Here is an 18883-nt window from a genome sequence, read left to right as displayed (position 1 = left end):
AGCTGTCCCCCTGCGGGCGTGCTCCACGGCTTTGCTCCCCATCTCCCTGGTCTGCAGGGAGACGGGGAGCAAAGCCTTGGAGCATGCCTGCAGCGGGACAGCCCAGGCGCGCCTGGGCTGTCCCGCCACCAGCTTACCCCGCGGCTTTGCAAAGCCGCGGAAGGGCTGGAGCTGCAGGGCAGCCCAGGCGCGCCTGGGCTTTCCCAGAGCCGGCTTCCCCCACGGCTTTGCAAAGCCGCGGAGGGGCTGGGGCTGCGGGGCAGCCCAGGTGCGCCTGGGCTGCCCCACAGCTCCAGCCCTTCCGCGGCTTTGCAAAGCCGCGGGGGAAGTTGGCGGCGGGACAGCCCAGGCATGCCTGGGCTGCCCTGCAGCTCCAGCCCTTCCGTGGCTTTGCTCCGCGTCTTCCTGGTCCCGCAGGCCGTGTCCTCCGGGGCGAGAAAAGCCGCGTTCGTAACTGCGGATCCGACATAAGTCGGATCCGCGTAACTCGGGGACTGCCTGTATATACATAGTGTTAGAGCTCTTTAAAGATTAAGCTGTCACTTGGTACCATTATTTTTTTATTTTCTATCTTTACCTTTTTCCTGTAATCATTTTTAAGACCTATATATATATATATTTGCTAGCATTTAAGAAATAGAGCAATAGCCATTGTAACCATATGATTTATAAGCTTCTTTAATAAACCTGTAACTGTTTAAGCTTTAACCTGACTCCTTCAGTTGCTGTAATAGAACCAAGCACAATTTAAAAGAACTTCAGCCGGTCATAAAGGGACAGACATAGGGAGAGCTTGGGCGTTTGGATCTGTGTCACTCCCAGGTGACAAGATCCGTTGGGGCACCTTTTCAGCCTTTCCTAGGCTGCCCGCTGCAAAGGAACCCCTGTGTTCTAGCAGCTAAAATCTAAGGTGTAATAAGCTCTTCCTAGATAACGGGGCGTCTGTTGGCCTGCTGGTCACCCTCTGCGACAGGACCCCGGTCCTAGCAGTAAAGACACGGATGTTAAACCTTTTCCCAGAAACATACACACACACACTGCCCTGACCGTCGGCTGACACCAGGGAGGGGGGATGTCCCTTTAAGCACAGGCCTCAGATAGCCTCAGGCAACAGCCACACAAGACACTCCTTAGCTGATGCTCTAACGCTGACCTGGTTCCCGCTGGCCTTAACTCCGAATCAGTGTCCACTCAGTGTGGACGCGGTATTTCGAAATAGCCAAATGCTATTTTGAAATGCATTTTGTGTGTAGACGTGTTATTTCGAAATAACTTATTTTGAATGAACTATTTCTAAATAAGATATTTCAAAATAACACTATAGTGTAGACATACCCTTAGAGAGTTAATTTCTTTTTTATTTGTGCCCGAACAGATATGGTCAATTCCTTTTTCTCTGGTTTCTGATGTTGGAGAAATCATAGCTGATGTATTAAAAATAAGTTGTACAACTCCTCCAAGAAAAAACAGTTACTCCCCTTCACATAACTGTTGTTCTTTGAGCTGTGTTGCTCATATCTATTCCAGTTATGTGTGTGCATGCCACATGTAGGGTTGCCAGGTGTCCGGTATTGACCTGGACAGTCCGGTATATTCGACTCCTTTCCAGTAAAAAAAAAAATCAGAAAATACCGGACACCTAAAATGACCGGTATTTTCTGATTCTTTTTCCCTGCCAGACACCTGGCAACCCTACACACACTCAGCAACCAGGCCCAGACCACGGCCCCTCCCAACCCAGCCCCAAGACCCCTCCTGGACCCAGCCCCCGAACCTCTCCTGGACCCCCAGCTCCCCCGCTCCTCCACTTACCTGATTCCGCAGGGGAGCGCTCTTCCGGCACAGAGTAAGAAAACAAGATGGCCGCCAGCTAAAAAAATGGTCTTAATGGAGGCCATGGTGGGTTTTTTTGGTTTAACAACTTTGGTCTTCCCCCCTTTTTTTCTCAACAGTGGGTTTTTTTTGGGGGGGGGGTGTTAATATTTTTGGTTAAACCATCTGGCAACCCTAGCCACATGCATGGCTCTTGGAAGATCTTCCCTAGAAGCTACCTGTCAGGTCAGCAGTGGATCCCCTGGTGTGGCACCCGTATAGCACTCTACATATGACCCTGCCGACCTGACACCCCTTCAGTTCCTTCTTACCAGCCACTCCAACAGAAGGCACGATGAGTGGGTATGAAATGGACATGAGCAACACATCTCAAAGAACAGCAGTTACAAAACGGTAAGTAACCATTTTTCTTCTTCAATTGCTTGCTGCTACCAATTTCAGGTAAGAGATTCTCACGCCCTATGTGGGTGGTGGACTTGGAACCTGGAATCGCAGACAATAGCACTGCTCTTCCAAAGGCCACATCCTCTGTGGCCTAGTGACAGAGCCATCTGTAAGGGGGTGCAGGGCCTGGGGCAACCTCCACCCCCCCATGCCCCAGATGTGGGGTCTGGGGCAAACTCTCCATTGCAGGCCCTGTCCCACCTCTTCTCCACCAACCCATCCCCATTCCACCCTTTTCCCCAAGCCCCACCCTGCTCTGTCCCTGCCCCACCCCTTTCCTGCCCCCTTGTCCCCTTCCCCTGGCACCACTGCCAAGGGGTTACCTGGGGATGCGGCAGCAAGAGTCACCCCCCTCTGCACTCACCCTGGCCATGGGAGCTTGAGTGACCTGGCACCCTGCTCGGTCCTACCCCACTTCTCTCTCCCAACCCACTGTGCCCTGCTTCTCTTGGCAATGGGAAGCGGTGTGCCCTGTGCCTCCTACACCAACTGCTCATGCGGTAGGGAGAAGTGGAGCATTTGCTAAGCAAGAGAACCACCATTCCAATAACTGTCATGGGCAGTAAGATGGGGGACTAGGTCAGCAGGCTCAAATATAGAACATCCTATTGGGGTCACTGCAGGGAGCTCCACTGCTGCCCTGATGGGTAGCTACTAGGGGAAAACCTCCAGCAGCCATGCATGCAGCATTCACGCTCCTAACTGGACTTGATATGAGCAAGCACTCGAAGAGGAACTACAGAATTCTGCAGGAATATTTTCTGTTAAGTTTTTACTGTTTTTTTAAATGTCATTGAAATTGTTTGATGATCAAAACATTTCAGCCAGCTTTAAGGCTAGAAATGCCAAGTGTTAAGACAAAAATGCTGGGGTGTTACAAGAGGATAATTTAATCAAAAATTAATTTTTTATTAAAAGTTTTGCAGAAAGCTCAAAGTCTGAGACCTTCTGACTTGCTCTGACTGTCTCTCTGGACTGATTCTGTACTTGTGCATTTGATCTTTGGTCTCCTCCCTTGTGTTTGCAATGGAGATAAAGCCAGTGCAGGAGTCTCTCAATGGACTGTGTAAACAGAGCCAGTCTACATCAGCATACCTTCATCTCTAAGGTTTGTGAAAAATCCCCTTTCCTCAGAGATCTGGGTAAGTTGCCCTAGCCTAGTGGTTACTAACCAGTAGATTGGGATCTACCAGTAGATCCTGGAGCTTCTGACAGGCGATCCTGACTGGTTTGGCTGGGAAGCTATCAAGTGCTGGCACTTTAGTTGCCTCTCCACCTACTCTCATGCTGCTTCTGCCCTCTGCCTTGGAATTGCCCCTTGGGAGCCTCTTGCTTGATCTGCAGAGTGTGGGAGGGAGAAGAAGGGGGTGCAGATGTCAGTGTGTCACTCCTCCCCCTATTCCTGTACTCTATCTCTCTGTCCCCTATCTCCACACAGAGAGAAGGGGCTGGAAGGAGCTTGACAATGCAAATCTCTGTCACTCTCATACACTGTGTGTGTCTCTGTCACACTCTCCAAACACACTCTGTCCTTCCCTCTTCCCTCCTGACCCAACACGTACATGGAGGATTGTTACTGCTTTTACTACTTGCAGAGTGAGTTAGTTTTGGTTTGTGCATTTCATAACTTTCATTTATCTCTTACGCTTAAATTTAATTCTTTGAGTAGTGAGTTCTAAAATGCCTAACCTGTCATGTCTGGAGTAATTATCCCTGTGGTAATTGCTGCTCTTGCAGTCCCTGAGGAAGTCAGAGCAGGGCAGGGGTTCTCCACATGCTGTCCTTGCCTGCAGCTCCCATTGATGCCCTAGGCCACTCAAGAACCCACCCCAACTCCCTACCGTCAGGGTCCCTTATTCTGTGTTCGAGCCAACTTCATCCTTGGCACAGCAGGTGTTGACTGCACAATCAGGTGGGGGGGGGGGGAGGGAGGGGAATGAGCCCAGCAGCCTGTGCCCCAAAGGCTGATGCCCTAGCCCTAAGGTCACTCCAGGACCCACCCCACTTCCCTACCTACAGGGTATCCCCCTCCCACACGCCGAACCCCTTGGCTCAAGACTAGTGCCTGCGCCCCCACCCCCTACCCCAGCCTTGTGAAAGTGAATGAGATTCAGGGAGGAGGGGGGATGGAGTGAGCAGGGTGAGGAATACCAGGGATCAGCTTGTTGTCTCCCTAAACTGTGTCAGGGAGATCTCAGGGACTGGTGCTGTTCTATGGAGCAGCTGTTGAGAAAGCCCTGGAATCCCAGTTCATCCACAAATTCAATTCACATGCTAATGGACTCAATCATGATATGGGCTGGTGGGGACTCTACCTACTTAATAACCACTGAAGGTGCTAACAGCTCCCTGAGTGGTATCCTTCCTATTTTAGGAATCTATCTATTGACTTTGATTTTTATCTGCTTAGGTTTAAGTACCCATTCTCCAGATACTTAATGATGCTGTCTTCCATCCCCCTCCCTTTTTTCTTTCTCTCCCCTCTCCTGTTTATTTTGAGTTTTCATATCCCCAACTCGTAACTCCGGTCATCTGAAGCAGTGAGCTGTGCTCACGAAAGCTCATTATACCATCTACATGTTTCATTAGTCTATAAAGTGCTACCAGACCATTTGTTGTTTTTTCTGTAACAGACTAATTCGGCTACCCCCTGAAGCTTAGGATTTATGGGGCTCTGAGCAGTACTATTAAACTGGTGTCCTCATTCGTGACAGCAGCCGGGAAGGGAAGGCATTTTTTAGAGATGTGATTTTATAATCTTCAGGAACACACTAATGAAATACTTTTAAAGCAAATTTTAAACTGAAGTCCTGTAGATTAGCACAGTAAATTCAGGAACGGACAAGTCTATATCTGGGATTGGTAAATGCCTTTTCAATGACTTCATTACCACTTGAATGGCTCTTTCAGGGGTTCAGTGTTCTGTGAATAGGTCTGACAAGCTTTTTCACTTTTAAGTTAACTTTAGATCCTCTCTAGAGGAAGCAGAGCCACAGAATAGGGAAGAGGCAAGTGGGTGGATATTAAGACTCACTTGTGCCCCAAAGTTTTGGATATTCTATGCAACTGCGTATTCTGCATAGGGGTAAGGACAGCCCTAGTCATTGCTACTGCCAAGCCAGCCAGCAGCAAGAACTATTCCTTTTTTTGGAGTGCTCTATAAAAATTGTATGTATTTTTTAAACAGAGGATATTCTTTTCCACGTTGTAACAATTTTAAGTTAGGTCAAACTTTGTTCCCAAACTTGTTTGTGGTACATCATTAACTGGTTGCATATAATGAATGTGTCAAATATCAACAAGCAGGACTCAGTAAATTGAAAAATCCTATGAAATATACATGTAAAATAGTTACCAGATCCTTTAGTTTTCCATTGCAGAATTAGAAAGAAGGAGGCCTGCTAGTCACATTGACAGTGTTAAATACCAGTCACAAAGGGGACTGTCTAAAACTCATTTATTTTCCAGGAACATTTTTCTCACTATATATCACAGCTGTGCACAGAAGCCTTCATAATCTATAATGACCTTTTTATTCAAGTAAAACATTCTGTACCACATTTATACAGATGATTGGGAGTACCTTCCTTCATGCAGATAGGGAGAGACAGACCCTTATCTTTCTCTAATGAGGCTCAGCATCACACAGGGCATCTTGCCAAAGGCTTTGCTGCTGGAATTTCTTCCATCCATTTGAGCACAAGTAGCACTGCTAAGGTCCCCATCAGCAAGGCACCAGTTAGTACAAACCCAACTTCAAAAATGTAAGTGGTTCCACTGGGTGAAGGCAAAAATCTGTTATGACCATTCCAATATCACCCTCTCATCAACATGGTATTGGGATCTCTCTAGATTAGAATATTGGTCACCAACCAGTAGATCAGGATCTACTGGCAGATCTTGGAGCCTCTGATGGGGGAACCTCTGACTTGGTTTGGCCAAGAGGCTATTAAGTGCCAGCACTTCAATTGCCCCTCCCCCTACTGCTGTGCCCCCCCTGCCCTTTGACTTGGAGCTACCTCCCCCATCCCTGAGAGCTTCCTGCTTGCAGTGCAGGGCAGGGGAGGGAGAAGAGGGCTGCTGATGTCAAGATGGCCCCCTCCACCCCTGTATCCTATCCCCACAGAGCATCAGGGGAGCGGGGGGGCACAACAGGACTTGGAATGGAGTTTGCTGGCTGCTTTTGGGAGTGGTGCAGGGCCAGGAAAGGGGTGAGCCTGCCTTAGCCCCACTGCACCACCACCCAGCAGCAACCTGAGGTAAGCAGTGCCCAGTCAGAGCCCACATCCTGAAACCCTACCTCAGTCATGAACCCCCTCCTGCACCCAAGCCCCTGCCCTAGCCCCAAGCACCCCTGCATCCAAACGCCATCTCAGTGCCTGCATCTAGAACCCCCTCCGGTACCCCAACTGCCTGCCCCAAGCTCAGCTCCGAGCCCCTCTTGAACTCCAAATCCCTTAATGCAAGACCAGAGCCTGCACCCCAACCCTCTGCCCCAGCCTGATGAAAGTGAGAGAGAAGGGGGAAGGAGGATGGAGTGAGAAGGGGTGAGGCCTCAGAGAAGGGGCACAAAGGAGGTAGGGCCATGGTATTTGGGTTTAAGGTAGATCATGGATTGAACTTAAATTCAAAAAGTGATCTCATGATTAAAAAGGTTGGAGACTCCTGATCTAAAATCTGCTCCCCCTTCATGTGTGGACTTTCCACTGGAAAAAGAAGACAATACTAGTGGATTTAAATCTCACTTATTTACTATGTGGTTTAAAGCCAATTGTAAGAACAAAATTTGGAAACTCTTTGCTTCCATAAATGTTGTATATGTTACTTCTGGATGAAATAGTTTATCTAATTTAAAATCAGGAAAGCAGGGAAATATCAGCTACAGACTGTTAGCTGACAAGCAAACCTCTGAAAAAGAAAAACCCCACAGCTGAATATTTGTGGAGTTAAAACAAAAATACATGGCTGCAGGGAAGTACTGTGTGTGAAACTTTCCAGCATAGTATAAAATGGATGCCTGTATTATATAGTTCAGGAATAAAACCAAGAAGAACAAGAGAAAAATAATTTATATTTGTCAGTTATAAATGAGAGTGAGATATGAACAAACCAAATGCAAAACAATGAACCAGTATGTATGTAGGACTGGCTTCAAATGGCGATAGGAAGAGAGAGAGAATTGTGTTATGATGCCTTTTAATATCTGAATGACAAGCAGGATTAAAATCTCAGAGGGGTAGCTACGTTAGTCTGTATCTGCAAAAACAAAAAACAAAAAACAAAAGCTAGGAGTCCTGTGGTACCTAAGGGTATGTAGGGTATGCCTACATTACCATAGTTAAGTTTATTTTGAAATAACACATCTACTCACAAAATGCATTTTGACATAGCATTTTGCTATTTCGAAAGAGCGCGTCCACGCTGAGTGGACACTGAATTGCATTGAAGGCTGGCCAGAACCAGGTCCAGCAGGGCATCAGGTCAGGAGTTTATTTCTGTGGCTGCTGCCTGAGGCTATCTGAGGCTTGTGTTTAAAGGAACCCCCACCCTGGGCAGCCGGTTCTTAGCTTTCCCTGCTTGCTTGCCTACCTCGATGAAGGACAGCTAAGCATTTGTGTCTCTGCGTGCTCTGATTGCCCTCACTCAGGACACCACAGCACTCTGCAACATGGAGCCGGAGCTGCCCCATGGCACTTTGGTGCTTCTCGTGAACACGTTGCTGTGAGCCTGGCTGCACGTTCTGCAGGCTGCCATCCGGGAGGTCCATCGGGAGGGGGGGAGGGAGGCTGTCAGTATCCAGGAGGCCCTGCGGGAGAGCTTCCACCCTAAGGAGCACCAAGAGCCTCCCTGGTCTGCCCCACTGGGGGCTTGTGCCTCATTCCTCCCCTACATCATTCCACTTACCCTCCCAGCCCCCCTTCCTGATATCAAATAAAATACACTTATTTTCATGAACACAAACTCTCTTTATTTAACAAAACTGGGAAGGGGAGGATGAAACTGGTGAGACTGGAGAAAGGAGGTGGGAGAGGGGAGAAGAGAAGATGGGAGAGGGAAAGGGGAAACCTGGGAGGAGGGAGCTGGAAGGGGGAAGCAAGGGGAAGAAGGGGGAGGGGAAGCTCAGGACTCAGGGTTGGGGATCTTGCCAGACCAACTTGATTTTCATGCAAACCTGCTCCTGGGTTCGCACGTGGCCTTTGGTGGCCTGGCTGGCAGCTATCCTGCCATAAATGTCTGCATTCCTCCTTCTAGTGTGGAGATCATGGACGTTGGGGGCATCCCCCCCAAACCTGAGTAAGGTCCACCCTAATCTCTGCCCTGGACCAGGAAGGCACCTGCCTTCTCCAGGCCCTGGCAGGCTCCTGGGAGCTTGCAGACTGCTGCTGGGGAGCGGTGGAGGGCTGGCTGCCAGTGGCTTGCTGGCTCATGTTTTGGGACCACTGGGTCAGGAGCAGTGACTGCTGGCTCTGAGCTGGCAGGCTTGGAGCTGGCACAGGCACTGTAGCCAGAGTAAACCCCTTTAAGGGCTCCGGGGAGGGAGGGAAGGGAGAGGAGTGTTCTTATTTGAGGCTGGAGTGGCCACCAGGGCACCCTGGGAAGGCTGGAGGCCCCCTATTTTGAAATAAGTGTCTACACAGCACTAATTTCGAATTAGCTATTTCAAATTTGGCATTATTCCTCATACAATAAGGTTTACCAAATTCAAAATAAGTGCTCCACTACTTCAAATTTATTTGAAATAGCAGTTTGGCTAGACGCTAGTAAAGTTAATTCGAAATAACAGCTGTTATTTTGAATTAACTTTGATGTGTAGACATACCCTTAGGGTATGTCTACATTGCATTCCTCTTCCAAGAGAGGAATGCAAATGCAGACAAGCGAAATTGCAAATTTCAAGAAAAAATCCTTCCTTCAAAATAACCCTTACTCCTCATTTTTTGGAACAAAAAACAGGACTATGTAGCTTAAATTTGACACTTTACACTTTGTTTAAACAAAGACATTAATTATCTTACCCATTACAAAGATAGCTTCCCCAATTATCACCTCTAATATCATTAGCTCACAGACATTTACCTCCCCCCCATCCCCCTTCTGTTCTGAAATTTGATTTGTCCTTTTCATATGTGTTCATTTTTTTTAATTGTATCCTTTGGTATATATGGTTGTGACAATTTTCTTCCACTATTTGATCTGAGGAAGTGGGTCTGGCCCACGAAAGCTCATCACCTAATAAACCATCTCATTAGTCTTTAAAGTGCTACATAGTCCTGTTTTTTGTTCCAGCTACCCCAGACTAACATGGCTACATTTCTATCACTCCTCATTTTTTGGTTATTTCGAAGGAAGGGCTTTTTCCTCGAAATAACCCTGCAGGGGACCACGTTTGTTTTCTCGTAAAACGCTATTTCGGAAAAGCGGTGGTCCACAATTATGCATATGAAGCGTGGGAAATTCAAATCCGCGCTTCATTTGCAATTTCACTTGTCTGCATTTGCATTCCTTCTTGGAAGAGGAATGCAATGTAGACATACCCTTAGAGACTAAGGGTACGTCTACACTTGCACCCTAGTTCGAACTAAGGATGCAAATGTAGGCGACCAAAATTGTTAATGAAGCGGGGATTTAAATATCCCGTGCTTCATTAGCATAATCACGCCCGCGAGCTATTCTGATCGCCAGCTGATTCAAACCAGGAAGTGCACTCCGGACCGCGTTAGTTCGAATTAAACCTCTTGGTTCAAACTAAAGTTGCTCCTCATTTTTGATTGTATTGAATTTGCAAATGGACTCCAGTTCAGATGTCTCCCTTTCTAACTGGGTTTTAAAATTCTTTTGTAGAAGGATAGCTACTTTTAAATCCATTACTGAAAGTCCAGGGAGATTAAAGTGTTCTCTTCCATGTTTATGATGTCTGATTTGTGTCCATTTATCCTTTGGCATAGAGACTGTCCCGTTTGGCCAATATACATGGCAGAGGAGCATTGCTGGCACTTGATGGCATATATCATGTTGGTGGATGAGCTCCTGATGGTCTGGCTTATGTGATTAGGTCCTGTGATGGTGTCACTTGTATAGATATACAGTCAGAGTTGGCAACAGGGTTTGTTGCAGGGGTAGTTTCCTGGGGCTATGTCTACATTACAGATTTTTTTCCAGAAAAACAGCTGTTTTTCCAAAAAAAATTGCAGCGCATCCACACCTCAAGCACATTTTTGCACCAAAAAAAAAAAAAAATCGAAAGAACAGAGAGGCGCTTTTCCAGCGTAGGTATTCCCCATTTGAAAAGGAAGAACGCCTTTTTGCAAAAGAGCTCTTCCTCAAAAAGGTGTGTGTGGATGGGGAAAAGGGTTTTTTTCTCAAAAAAAAAGAAAGAGGAAAAAGCATAGGTGCCCTGGTGGCCATTCTGTGCAGGGACCTATTCCTGCAACAAGCCCTGTTCTCAATTCATACCACATAGCACTTATGAATGAGCCACTTCCACCCTGACTTGATTAGAGCAGGCCACCAATCACCTGGGCTTGAGTTCTGGAATATGCAGGCGTCGTGCGCTTTCCCCAACCAGCCAACATTAATGTCTGCGAACCATGCCTGCAGTACCGTAAAGAAGTACCCTTTCAGTTTATGTAGTCCGAGGCATGGTGGTTGGGGGCGAGGATGGGTATATGAGTGTCATCTATGGCCCCCCTGCAGTTGGGGAAGCCCATGGCAGCAAATCTATCCACGATGGGGTTGACGTTCCCCAGAGTGATGACCTTCCACAGCAAGATGGTGTTGTTAGCCTTGACTACTTGCAGGAGCATGGCCCCAACCAAGCCAAACTGATTCCCAATGGAGTGGTAGTTGTCTGGCATGGTGAACTTTCAGAGGGTGATGGTGACATACTTCTGCAGGGGGATGGCAGGTCTCATGCAGATGTCCTGTTGCCTGAGGGAAGGGGTGAGCCACTCGCAGAGCTCCAAGAAGGTGGTCTTCTACATGTGAAAGTTCTGGAGCCACTGCTGGTTGTCCCACTGCTGCATGACGATGAGGTTCCATCAGTCGGAACTGGTCTCCCTCCATCAGAAGCGGTGTTTGATGGTGTGCAGGGCATTGAGGACCTTTTGCTGCAGCAGTAGCACCAGAGCCAAGGGGAAAGGATCCTGCGGTTCAGGCTGGTCATCGTTGTCCTGAAGCAGAACATGGGCAGTCTGGATGAACTGCACCATGAGGTGCAGCACGAGGCCCATGAGCCTGGCACTGCTTTGCAGCAGCTCCAGCTCCATGTTGGAAGTGCTATGGCATCCGCAAGGGCAACCAGAGCTCAGATCATGAATTTGATATCTTGTGAGGGGGTAGGCAGTTGAGAAATGGCATGTAAAGAGGAGCCCCTTTAAGCACAGCTAGCCTCAGAAAGCAGCTACAGAAATGTCTTCCCTCCTCGTGCCCTCCCTGGAGTGCTTCCAGAGGCTTTAAGTATGACGCAGGCTCTAATCACAAATCTAAACAGCAGATGTGCTGTTCTGTTCTGAAATAATTCTGCATTATTTCGATGCAGCCTTGTAGTGTAGACATACTATTTCAAAATAGTTATTTTTTGAATTATTATTTATTTCAAAACAATCTCCTAGTGTAAACATGCCCTAAGATGCCACAGAGCTCTTCCTTGTTTAAGTAGGTTTAAATAATTACTGAGTAAGAGAGAGAAATCTCCCATCAGAGATCTGGCTTTCACAGTTCTACCTGAATGTGACAAAATCAGCTACTGAGAAAAAAAAAGTTTCCAAGAGGGGGGGGGACACGTTTGAAGAGTATTTTGGGAGGAGACATATTTGAAAAAGTGTCCCTTTCAGTCATGTTTAAAGGGACACTTTCCACTTATTGAGACTACAGATTTTACTTAAAATATTTTAAATGGCAACCTGGCAACATAGGGAATCAAGGTTCTTATAACATCTAACTCTTCATCATCTAACTTCAACTAACTGAAAGGGGGCAGGGGAGGCGGTCCCAACAAGAAGGGAGCCAGGCTATTCCCAGTGGTGGCAGATGACAGAATGAGGAGCACTGTTGTCCTCCTTGTGGGGGAAGTCTAGATTGGATATTAGGAAAAACTATTTCACATGGAAGGTGGTGAAGCACTGGAATAGGTTCCCAAGGTAGGTGGTAGACTCTCCATCCTTAAGAGGTTTTTAAGGCCTTGTTTGACAAAGCCCTGGCTGGGATGATTTAGTTGGGATTGGTCTTCCAACCCTCTTCTTCTATGACCTTTGAAAGGAGTGGTATTTTTGGTTTCTATTCAAAGGAAACAGTCTATTTTAGCTTAAACTGTTCTCTGCAGTGGAGGAAAGCCAATCAATGTATTATGTAGTACACATGAGAAAGCAACCAATTATTCAATAATAGTGTGCTGTGGCAGTTTTGTATTCTTGTCTAATTTTGTAAGCAAGTAGGTTTAAGTGACATGAAACTTGGGGTAACCAAGACAAATCAGACTCCTGAGAAGGGTTCACTAGTTGGCAAAGATTCAGAGCCATTGGTCTAAATGGATTATAAGCCTGATCAAATGTGGCTGTTCCTAATGAATTGCAAAAAGCCAACAAACAGCCTACATGGTGAAAAGTTTTTTGGGGGGTGTTAATAAGTCTACTTTTATTAATCAATAATGAAGAGGAGCTTTCTGATATCTTCAAAGGAAGTGGAGAGAAGTTGTGGGTAACATGATATCATGCTAAGAATCAGCGCTTGCAGAAAAAAAGCAAGCAGCATAGGTACTGTGCTAGGTTACTGGCATAGCAAAGCCAAAACAAATTTCATTGAGCAAAACACATTACCTCTCAGTATCGATTGCCAGGTTATAAATGTGACCTGTTCAGTACTCAATAAAACACTGATTTCTGAAAACATTTACAGAGTTGCACAAGGCGTGAAAGAGAGAAACTGACTGCAAGCCAGGAGGAGTTTGTGGTTTTCCTAAGCAATGAAGAGTCTGAGTCAAACCGCAAGTCAGTGACAGGTCTTCCATTGACTTTAATGGCCTTTGGATCAGGCCCCAAACACACTAACCCTGGAGTATAAGGGCACATGCATTACAAGGAGCTCTCCTATTTGATATTAGCATGCACAAACCAAGAGCAGCATACTACCACTAAATTGGAACAAAGTAAACACAGCTAAAATTTTCCTCTTGAGGACTACAGGATCTCTGAACTGACTTCAGTGGTGTTATTCCAGGTTTACCTCAGCACGAGTAGGAGGACAACCAGACTCTTAATTTTTAAAATAAAAATGTTTACTTTTTTTTTTAATAAAAACCTAGAACCAGGTCCTCAGCTGGTGTAAACTCCTCTCTTCCCACCCTTACCCAGATCCTCAGCTGATGTAAACTCCTCTCTCCTCACCCTTCCCTCTACTTAAACAGAGCTCCCTCAGGTGAGGATCCGGCTTGTGGGTGTTCAGGATGTGATACAGAGTTTAGTAATGTATTACACTACTGTGCGTTTGGCTCTGATGATAACACTTTTATAAAGAGGAAGGCTATTTAATCATGCATACTCAAGGAAAACTAAAACCAAATATGGCAGCAGTAGCAGTGATCTAACAATACAAACACACAGAAAAATCAGATATCCCACAGCTTTGCAAACACACCATGTTATTATCGACCTCCTGCAGATCCGTAGCCAGAAGATCTGCAATGTACAGTATGCTGCATTGTTTCTCCTACCTCACATTAACATCAAGTTCTTCCATCACAGGTAATAGGCATAGGTAGCTGGGAGTTCAGCGCCCATAGAAGAAATGTGGTCCTGAAGTGGAGACAGTGAAAAAAGACAATAATAAGTTAAATGGCTTGTCATTTGTTTGCTTTCCCACATTGTGAAAATTCCCTTTCTTTGGCACCATCGGCCTGTACCCCTCTAGCTTGAGTATGTTTGAAAACAAAATACATAAACAATATGTAAAAATAAAACCAACGTGGTTTTGATATCTTTTTTATAAGAGACATATTTCTTGCATTGCCCACATGGAGGAAGATAAAGAGGAAGGTAGGGGGTGAAAAGGCTGTCTTGCCTCACCAGGGATTCAAACCCAAGATCCTCAGTTTAAAAGTCTGCTGCTTTACCTGCTGAAGTTGCTTATGGTAACACTAGGATACACAACTATATGCATGAGAATGAGACAAAAACAGGGTTAGCTAATCCTTTTATGGCTTTGTCTTTATTATTATCTACTCAAATATAATCACAGGTGGGTACAGCGCTTTAAAGACAAAGGGCAAAATCCTGGACTCGCTGAAATCAATGGTAAAACTCCCATCTACTGAAGTGGAGTCAGTTTTCACCCAAAATCACTGGGATTAAATTTTTACCTTATTTACATGCACTGAGGCTTTGTCCCCCTCAAGTAGCTGGTCCACATAAAAAGAAGTATGGGCCAGTACCATTCTTACCTGATGCATTTAGTCCTTTAACTCAAACAGTAAAGGCTTGTAATTTTAGATAAAAATATCCCAGGTTCAGTCCCTGCTGATGACCCAGGTTGTCATATAAATCCAGAATAACTCAATTAAAATCATATAAACTGTAATTGACTTAAAGTGATGTCATTGAACACAATCAAGTTACTCTACATTTATTAGTATAACAGAGATCAGAATCTGGCCTTGGGTCCCTTCCTCAAGGTACAATCTAAGGATCAAATCCTACAAATATTTATTCACTTGACTAATCTTACCCTACCTGGCTGAGCATTAGATAAGACCGAAATGGCAATGACAGAGATATTAGACCAGCATATGGCAATGGGAGAGAGGCTTACAAACCAACCCCAGCTAATAAATAAATGCTCTGACTGCCATTAGCTTCAATGGGAGCTGGTCCAGATCCTTACGCATTTACTTGTTGCTCACTTTACACTTCATGTTGGTTTCCTTCTTTTTTAAAAAAACCAATGTCTCGAAGCGGAGCTGAGGCAGGAGAGAGGAGTTATTTGTATCTGTTTACTGAGTCCCTTCCCCACAATCTCCTGCCATCAGATGCCTTTATTTATTCTATGTATTTGCAGGTTTATATCATACCAATAATCCTAAATTGCTAGGCTGCCAAGAGTTTATTAAAAACAAACAAAAACATTAGTGCAGTGGGCGATGCAGTCGCAACCAGTCAACGGCCCTGCTACTGCCCAAAACCATGCCCAGCCATTAAAAGAGTGAATAAAACTCAGTGTAGCAATCACAAGCTGCAACGAACAAAAAAAGGCCATACAGTCTGCCCTGGAACTCTCAGACTTGCCCGTGGAACACTGTCAGTAGGAGATGCACCGTGCCCTAAAATTCAAGGGCATCCAGTTGAGAACTCGCAGCCACTGGTACGGAAGGCTGAGTATCATGCACCAATAGCAAGAATACCCCAGAGGATGCACCTGCAGTGCCCCCCAGTTTTGCCTAGAGGCTTCTCTCGGAACTCAGAGGAGCTCACACTCCATAAGCCACCCCATCGCCTATTGTCACATACTCTTGTGAGAGGAGACGGGTTCTCTTCAATCTATACTTTCTGGCTTTGGACAGTTGATCTTTGATGTTGCCTGCACTGTCTGTTCCATTTTGTTAGAAGATCATTGCTACGCGTTGTTACAAAGCTCACTGAGAATTAAGTGCCATGGGACTCTGTTCCGGGCACAAGGAGAGAGGAAAGAGTATCTTCATGGGAAGGCTTGCAAACCTAGTGAGGCGGGCTTTAAACTAGGTTTGTTGGGGGACAGTGACCTAACGCCTGAGGTAAGTGAGGAAGCCGGATACAGGGAAGAAACACAAGGAGGAATGAGCAACAAAGGAGGACCTCTGACTTGAATGGAGAAGGTAGGGCAATCAACTGGCTATCTAAGGTGTTTGTACACAAATGCAAGAAGCCTGAGAAATAAACAGTAAGAATCAGAAGCCCTGGTCCAGTCAAAGAACTATGATTTGATTGGAGTAATGGTGACTTGGTGGGATGACTCACATGACTGGAGTACTGTCATGGAAGGGTATAAACTGTTCAGGAAGAACAGGCAGGGGAGAAAAGAAGGAAGAGTTGCATTGTATGTAAGAGAGCAGTATGATTGCTCGGAGCTCCAGTATTTAGAGGGAGAAAAGACTTTTGAGAGTCTATGGGTTAATTTTAGAGGAAGAAGCAACAGGGGTGATGTTGTGGTTGGGGTCTACTATAGACCACCAGATTCGGTGGATGAGGTAGACGAGGCTTTCTTTGGACAACTGAGAGAAGCTTCCAGGCCCTGGTTTTCATGGGGGACTTCAAGCACCCTGACATCTGTTGAGAGACTAATACAGTAGTACACAGACAAACCAGGACGTTTTTGGAGAATGCTGGGGATAACTTCTTGGTACAAGTGCTGAAGGAAAGAGCCAGGGAGCTTGACCTGCTGCTCATAAACCGAGAGGAAATAGTAGGGAAAGTAGAATTGGGTGACAACCTGGGAAGCAGTGATCATGAGATGGTAGATTTCAGGATCCTGAACAAAGGAAGAAAAGAGAGTAGTAAAATACACACCCTGGACTTCAGAAAAGCAGACTTTGACTCCTTCAGAGAACTGATGGGCAGGATTCCCTGGGATGCTTACATGAAGGAGAAAGGAGTCCAAGAGAGCTGGCAGTATTTTAAAGAAGCCTTATTAAAGGCACAGGAAGAAAAGCAAATATGGTAGGCGACCAGATTGGCTTACGGGGACATCCTTGGTGAGCTTAAACACAAAAAGGAAGCTTACAAGAAGTGGTAACTTGGATGGATGACTAGGGAGGAGTATAAATATATTGTTCGTGAATACAGGGGACTTATCAAGAAGGCGAAAGCACAATTGGAATTGCAGCTAGCAAGGGATGTGAAGGATAAGAAGAAAGGTTTCTACAGCCATGTTAGCAATAAGAGGGTGATCAGAGAGGGTGTGGATCCCTTATTGGATGAGGGAGGTAACCTAGTGACAGATGATGTGGGAAAAGCTGACGTACTCAATGCTTTCTTTGCCTTTGTCTTCACGGACAAGGTCAGCTCCAAGATTACTGCACTAGGCAACCCAGTAGGGGAAGGAGGTGGACAGCCCTCGGTGGGGAAAGAACAAGTTAGGAACTATGTAGAAAAGCTAAACATACATAAATCCATTGGCCCGAATTTAATGCATCCGAGGGTGCTGAGGGAGTAGGCAAATGTTATTGTGGAGCCGTTGGCCATTATCTTTGAAAACTCATGGAGATCGGGAGAGATCCCAGATGACAGGAAAAAGGCAAATGTAGTACCCATCTTAAAAAAAGGGAAGAAGGACTATCCAGGGAACTATAGACCAGTCAGCCTTACCTCAGTACCCAGAAAAATCATTGAGGGGATTCCCAAGGAATCCATTTTGAAGCACTTGGAAGAGGGGAATGTGATCAGGAATAGTCAACATGGATTCATCAAGGGCAAGTCGTGCCTGACCAATCTGATTAGCTTCTGTGATGAGTAATTGTGGATATGGGAAAGTCAGTGGATGTGATATAACTTGGTTTTAGCAAAGCTTTTGATACAGTGTCCCACAATATTCTTGCCAGCAAGTTAAGGGAATATGGACTGGATAAATGGACTGTAAGATGGATAGAAAGCTGGCTAGATTGTTGGGCCCAACGGGTAGCGATCAACGGCCCGAAGTCAGGCTGGTGGTTGGTTTCTAGAGGAGTGCCCCAAAGATCTGATCTAGGACCAGGTTTGTTTAACATCCTTATTAATAACCTAGATGAGGGGATGGATTGCACCCTCAGCAAGTTCACAGATGACACTAAGCTAGGGGGGAGATAGGTACATTGGAGGGCAGGGATAGGGTCCAGAGTGACCTAGACAGATTCAAGGATTGGGCCAAAAGAAATCTGATGAGGTTAAACGAGGACATTTGTAGAGTCCTGCACTTGGGATGGAAGAATCCCAAGCATTGTTACAGGCTGGGGACTGAATGGCTAAGTAGCAGTTCTGCAGAAAAGGACCTGGGAATTACAGTGGATGAGAAGCTGGATATGAATCAATAGTGTGCCCTTGTAGCCAAAAGGGCTAATGACGTGTTAGAGTGCATTAGGAGAAGCATTGCCAGAAGATCCAGAGAAGTGATTATTCCCCTTTATTCGGCTTTCGTGAGGCCACATCTGGAGTATTGTGTCCAGTTCTGGGCCCCCCATTATAGAAAGGATGTAGACTCATTGGACAGGGTCCAGTGGAGGGCAACCAACATGATTAGGGGGCTGGAGCACATGACCCATGAGGAAAGACTGAGGGATTTGGGTTTGTTTAGTCTGCAGAAGAGAAGAGTGAGGGGGGATTTGATAGCAGCCTTCAACTTCCTGAAGGGAGGTTCCAAAGAGGATGGAGAAAGGCTGTTCACAGTAGTGACAGATGACAGAACAAGGAACAATGGTATCAAGTTACAGTGGGAGAGATCTAGGTCGGATATTAGGAAAAACTATTTCACTAGGAGGGTAGTGAAGCACTGGGATGGGTTACCTAGGGAGGTGGTGGAATCTCCATCCTAGAAGTTTTTATGTCTTGTCTTGACAAAACCCTGGCTGGGTTGAGTTAGTTGGGATTGGTCCTGTGTTGGCCAGGGGGCT

General features: G+C 46.0%; 1 protein-coding gene across 1 annotated transcript in view; it reads right to left on the bottom strand.

Annotated features, from left to right (window-relative positions):
- The window catches only part of HTR4 (5-hydroxytryptamine receptor 4), a 308882-nt gene that overhangs the window by 195584 nt on the left and 94415 nt on the right, over window positions 1-18883 (bottom strand). Inside the window, exon 3 of the mRNA XM_006138098.5 lies at window positions 13985-14066. Within this exon, the coding sequence (XP_006138160.1) occupies window positions 13985-14010 (26 nt within the window). The 5' untranslated portion in view covers window positions 14011-14066. The remainder of the gene's footprint in view (window positions 1-13984; window positions 14067-18883) is intronic.

Source organism: Pelodiscus sinensis, chromosome 16 (genome assembly GCF_052426305.1).
Source record: "Pelodiscus sinensis isolate ZL-2025 chromosome 16, ASM5242630v1, whole genome shotgun sequence".
NCBI classification, from domain to species: Eukaryota; Metazoa; Chordata; order Testudines; family Trionychidae; genus Pelodiscus; species Pelodiscus sinensis.
Note: the sequence above shows the minus strand (reverse complement) of the source record. Positions and strands in the feature narration are given on the sequence as shown.